This window comes from Vigna angularis, chromosome 10 (genome assembly GCF_016808095.1).
Source record: "Vigna angularis cultivar LongXiaoDou No.4 chromosome 10, ASM1680809v1, whole genome shotgun sequence".
NCBI classification, from domain to species: domain Eukaryota; kingdom Viridiplantae; phylum Streptophyta; class Magnoliopsida; order Fabales; family Fabaceae; genus Vigna; species Vigna angularis.
The window spans coordinates 25596160-25602257 of NC_068979.1; the positions used below are offsets into that span (position 1 = coordinate 25596160).

A 6098-nucleotide genomic window follows, 5' to 3' on the forward strand; every position below is an offset into this window, starting at 1 on the left:
TTCTTTTTATGGATTGCTGGAGGAAGAAAGGGAGGTACAGGAAGAAGTAGCCTTTCTGAATTATTTTATTTGATCCAAAATCGACCTGGGCTAGCCCAATGGCCTCAGTCATTTTAAATATGTGATCAATTTAAAAACGTGTTTTCTTAGACTTAAAACATGGATACAAAATAATCTGGAGTTATGATACATATAAAAAATAAATAAAGAGTTTACGTGAACAGATATTCATATATTAAAATTATTATTTAAATTTTTATATGTTAAAAATGCGATAAATGTTAAATATTTTGCATAAACAATACACCTATCTAATCCAATAACTATACGAAAATAGGTTTTACCACGTTAATTAATGTCTAATATTGCTTAATTATTTTCTTTGTTAATGTAACCGTTAAATCTTAATAACAAATTATCTTATACAACATTGCTTTTGTTTTGAGAGCCTATACAATCTTTCATGTATTCTTTTTTTACTTATTTGTGGAATGGGGTATATAATATTAATTTTGTGTCATCACTAAATTTATTTTGATTAAATTTTCATCAATTTTTTTTTTGTGAAATATTAATTAAATTTCATATATTAATCAATATACATTATTGGAGTTTTCTAGAATTACATGTAATGTAAGTGGACGATCGTACTATTCTAGTAATGTAGGTGGAACAATAATTTTTTCTAAGTTAACAACTATGGTATATAGAGTAAAACTATGATAAATACTAAATCTTTTGTTCGGAAGTAAAAATCTTATGATGTTTTAAATTAAAATTTACGATGATAAAAAGTTTTAAATTAAAAATTATAGAGAAAATTTATTTTCATCCAAATGAAAAAAAAAAAATTATATGGAGAAAGGATACGTAATTCTGAATAATGTATCTTGTAAGGCAAGACAATAAGAATTTTCAATGACAATGCTGTATCTTGTGAAGTGAGAAATGGGGTGCCTATCACAGAATTAGATCTTGCTCATATACCCAGCGATACCCATATTTCTTGACATACACAGCATAACGGAATTTTTTCATCTCCGGTATGCTAAATCTCAAGCCAAGCCAATCACGTTGTTCAATGAACTGCTTCCGGGAGAAATAAAATAGCCACATGTGATCTGACAGCTCCATGGTTGGATCTCTTCTCAAATCGAGTGGAGGTTTTTTAATGGGATTATCTGGTCTTGGATAATATGGTCTTGGATATCTCATTTCCATTTCGTTGCCTCTACCGAATATTACACAGCACACAACACCAATCCAATCATTGTCATTTTCGACGCTAGAGGACTTAATCTCTATTAAATTTAACCGGCTCCGAAACTGATTGTTGAACCACTGGGGTATTTCACTTCCAGGGATAATACTTTCAACATCTGGACCAATTGTGGTGGATGTAAGACTCCCGTATTGATGGTTCGCCTTTTACAACGACAGAGTTATGCGTTAGTAGCTTTTTTCTTTCATAATAAATAGATTAAAAGAAGGGGAAGAGGGAGGGAGGAGTATGACACCTGAACAATTTGTATCATCCATGAAATACTCATGCTTGAGCAGCGTTCCCTGTCAACTAATTCTGGGCAGTTGAAGATGATTAATCCTGCCTTGTCTTCATCGTCCTCTACTAAACGTCCAAGGATAGAAGGTGAATATGGGAATGGTAGCATGTACACTTTTGAGGGCAAGTGTGTTCGTGAAGGGAGATCAGGCAAGTATTTCAATCGCTTGCAATGCTGTAAGTTTAAATAATACAGTTTGAAAAGGTCCTTGAGGTTGGGAAGTGTAGTAAAATTGTTTCCCTTCAAATTTAGCTTCTCTAAGCAATGTAGCTTTCCAATGGCATCAGGAATTTGAACCAAGTTACAGAAGCTTAGATCGAGTTCACGCAAACAAGGGTGACTGGGAGAGGACGGCAACAAACAGCTAACTGGGTCTCTTTGTGATCTCAAATACAACAAATCTGAAGGCCACGAAAGCATTTCTTTTATGAAAGAGGGTGTTGACCGGAGATTAATAGGAGCTTCAATTAAATAAAGCTTCTTCAAATACTCTGTATTCCTTGGTTCATCAAATAACTGATTGTTATAAAGTTTTGAACACCCAGAGATACTTAGATATTCAAGACAGTTCAGGCCAAATATGCTCCTTGGTAAGCTCACTAGCTCTTTGCAATTTTTCAAATTCAAAATGGCAAGCCTTCTCAAAAGACCGATCGATGGATTGATTTTTTGGAGCTTTATGCATCCTTCAAGATCTACCCTTTCAAGATTTAGGGCCTCTCCAACATCTGGCATCTCAATTAAATCTTTGGAGTAAGACAGATCCAAACGTTTCAAATTGTGCAGTAGCTACAACAATTTGCAGAACAGAAGCAAACTAATTCAGTAATGACACAATTGAGTTTTCTTTAATTTCCTTTTTCAGAAATTAGTTAAAGGAAAAAGGAAATATAAAGAGAGAAGTTGTTTTTAAAAAATAGAAATGGAAAATTATAATTAATGTATACTACCTTTGTGCCTTCCCACAGTCGTTGAATACTGCTCCATCTCAGTTTTAACTCAACTAGTTTTTCGGGCCGAAAACTTGGAGGCAAACATTTAAAAGGATATTTGTTCCAAGTAAGATATCCTAGTTCATTCGAAAGATGATTGAGACTTCCTGAAAAGTTCACGTTCTCAAGTTTAAGCAACTTAAGCTGTCTAATGTTCGACAGACCATCTGCCTTCATTGTTGTTTTACCAAACATCCATTCTTCATTTTTTACAACTATGGCTTCAAGATTGTCAATTTCCTACACCATTGCACGAAAGGATCAAATTTCTAGATTTTTTTTTCAAGTATATACATATACTAAAAGTTGCATCCTAAGATTTTATAATCAAACTATCAATTTAACCTGATTGTGTGACATAACATTGTGGAAATCTTGGTAGTCCCACAACCTGCTCCACTTCCTGGGCTCCTTAGGTGATTTTTCTCGAACAATACTCCTTCCCAAATCCATTAGCAAGCTATGCATATATATCCTCCCATAGTTATTGGTTATCAGTGATTTATCAACAAGAACTTGCATGCCATATTCAGGATGAAATCCTCGGAAACTTAGAATTTCCTTCACGTATATTTCTTCATATCCATTGTAAAAGCAAGCAATATCCAAAAATGTTTCTTTGTCTCCTTCATCCAGCTCATCAAAACTTATACGTAAAACATCCATAATACTTTTACTTTTATTTTCTTTTAGTCTAGCCAATGCACTTTTCCATTGAGACACACTTCGGCCAAACAAAGATGAACCAATTACTTCAATAGCCAAAGGATGTCCTTGAGCATGTGATAGTACATCACGGGCCAACTTTTCGTAATCGCTCAAAATATAATTAACTTTCAAAGCATTTCTACAGAATAACTGGACAGCATTTTCCCAACTCAACGGCTGCACTTGATAAACATCATCCACTCCATGCGTTCTTAATATATGTTCATCCCTAGAAATTATGATGATTTTGCTCCCTTCACCTAAGCATTCACGTAACAAAGTGTCTCTATTCCCTGTAAACATCCTCAGTTGTTCAACTTGATCAACATTGTCGAGAACTATAAGTGCCCTGGCATTGTGTAGCCTAGACCACACCAAACATGTTCCTTCAAAACCATTGCAAATCTCTAGATTTTTTTCGTTTAGAGACTGTGAAATTAACTGTTTTTGTAGACCTAACGAACTAGAATCTCGATAAATTTTGCTTACATCGTCAATAAAACAATGAAAGTCATATTGATGACAAATTCTTTCGTATAAAGTCCAAGCAAGACTTGTCTTTCCTATGCCACCCATCCCACTAATTCCAACGACTCGAACATCATTAAGTGATCCACAACACAGAAGATCTTTTAATTCTTGAACCCGAGACTCTATCCCAACTAGTTCGTCCTTTGGAAGACTTGAAATTTTGGGACCCAAAATATTTGTTATGTTTTGAACAATTTCTTCTATCTGCGCATATTGTGGCCTGAAAATTTAAATGAAAATTTAAATGAAATGAAGGCAAAACATCACACAACACAACAAAATAGAGTATATACAGGACAAAGTAAACGTAAGACTTTTTTAAGTTTCAAACTATTTTCATCAAACAAGTATACATTTGGACTTATTTTCTATCATCCAAAACTTCTCTAGCTTACTAATATTTCTCAAAGATACATTACCTTCTATAAGTCATACTTACATTGCTAAACCTCTCTTCGAAAGTCATACCAATAACAACACATCAACCACTCTGTTAAAATTTTCCTAAATTCTTAACATCTCTCAACTCTAGTTTAGAAAGGGATAGTGAATTTCAGAAAACAGCAGGAACTAGAAAGTATTAAATAAATTCAAAGCTATATAACTCACTGTATAATTATATATATTTGTGATCGATCTTGAAAAGAGAGAGGATCACTCACTTATTTCGAATATCCCAACCAGAGAGATTGGCCACTTCCGTGAGAGCTTCTCTCCATCTCTTAGCTTCCTCCATCTTGACTTTATTTTCTCTGAATCTGTATTCGTGTTCTGCAAATGATACGTCATAACATCCACTCTGTTTGCGAACCACCGAAGGATCAACATCATAGAATATAGGTATAATACGTCTTGCCGAAGTTTGAGCGCAGTTACGAATCTCTGCGAGTTCACGCAAGCACCAAATGGAGGAAGCATAGTTGTTTGAGAAGACAATAATGAAAAGTCGAGAGGCTTGAATGGCTTGCAGCAGCTCGGGTGCAATGGATTCACCTTTTTTTAAATCTTGATCATCTTTGAAGGCATGGATGCCTTTTCTGCGGAGAGCTTGAAAGAGAAAACCAGTAAAGTTGTTGCGCGTGTCTTCACCACGGAAGCTCACAAATACGTCGTATGTGTTAATTACATGAGATGAAGAAGAGCTGTATTGGACGATGGCGTTAGAAGGCATTTGTTGAGAGTGAAGACTATTATGGAATTGCTGTATGGAATTGTTGTGAAAGTGGAAAGCAAACATTGAAGAAATATAGATCCACCCATGACGTGAATCGCGTTTCATTTTTCCAGCCTGTTCTAAGAAGGTCATATTTATTGTATAGTTGATCCTGTCTGCCAGTTTTGCGTGTTTTCATATAATTGTGCTTATAATAATTATCAAGTCACATTCATGACATCTTATTTGCTTCCTCTTGGTCAAGATGTGGATTCATTTTTATTATTGTTAAATAAAACCAATTATGAAACACTTATCTTTTGCCAACGCGCGTTTACTTTCCTAATGAAAATAAGTTGGAGATAAATTTAACACTTAACAAATTTTTTTAATTAATTTTTTTGATAATAAATTATATTATTAGTTTGTACATAGACCAATCACCAAATAATATAAGTGTAAAAAAGTTGTAAAAAAATTTATTAAAAAAATATTTTCCATTTAATATTATTCAATCTAGCGGCTTGATTGAAGTCTGCAACATTGATCGATTCAAAACCGTGGTATCCACCTGTGCGTGTTTAATAGTGTTGCAAAAGGAAAGATTTTTCAGTTATCTTTTTTATTTCCGTAGCTTACTCATATTTTCCTAGTGCAGCCGGTTCGACTTTGGTCACTCCGTGAACCAATTCAATTTAACTTATTTATTGACAAATCGAAAAAATTTGAATTCAACTCAATCAATCACAGGTTGATGGGTTAAAGGGATTGGCTCACTTAATTACACATTTTAAATACTTTCATTCTTGAATGATGTGAAACTCTTAAGACAATTCGAAATAAAAAACTTAACATAAAAAACTTAACATACAACTCAAATGTAACAATTAAATAAGTTTGTAATATTGATAAATTGTGTCACTTATCCATTTATAATTAAAGTCTTGAATGGATAAATTTATAATATTTTTTTCTTGAAACATTTTTTTTTATTCACATTTACAATATAATAATAAAAATGTTAACTAATAATATTAAAACACAAAATAATAAATAATTAAATTAAACTAACCCGGATGAATATGGTGAACTAGGTTAAAATTAGCTCGTATAAAAAAAATTTCATTTTTCTCAAACTCAACCCGAACCCGT

The 6098-nt window shown here is 33.3% G+C and overlaps 1 protein-coding gene across 1 annotated transcript; it reads right to left on the reverse strand.

Moving 5' to 3' along the window:
- Positions 1-854: 854 nt before the first annotated feature.
- LOC108335887 (disease resistance protein RPV1) lies at positions 855-5099 on the reverse strand. The gene is made up of 5 exons (XM_017572080.2): positions 4456-5099; positions 2900-4013; positions 2513-2794; positions 1518-2351; positions 855-1425 (listed from the first exon to the last, which is right to left on the reverse strand). The coding sequence occupies exons 1-5, from the start codon at positions 5097-5099 to the stop codon at positions 961-963; spliced, it is 3339 nt and encodes a 1112-aa protein (XP_017427569.2). The 3' UTR covers positions 855-960.
- Between the last annotated feature and the right edge of the window lie 999 nt (positions 5100-6098).

What these genes read in the sequence shown, in the direction of transcription:
- LOC108335887 (XM_017572080.2), bottom strand. Translation starts at nt 5,099, where the DNA reads ATGACCTTCTTAGAACAGGCTGGAAAAATGAAACGCGATTCACGTCAT. An exon ending in GACTGTGGGAAGGCACAAAG is followed by an intron (nt 2,352 to 2,512) that starts GTAGTATACATT and finishes AAATTGTTGTAG; the next exon opens with CTACTGCACAATTTGAAACG. An exon ending in GGATGATACAAATTGTTCAG is followed by an intron (nt 1,426 to 1,517) that starts GTGTCATACTCC and finishes TCGTTGTAAAAG; the next exon opens with GCGAACCATCAATACGGGAG.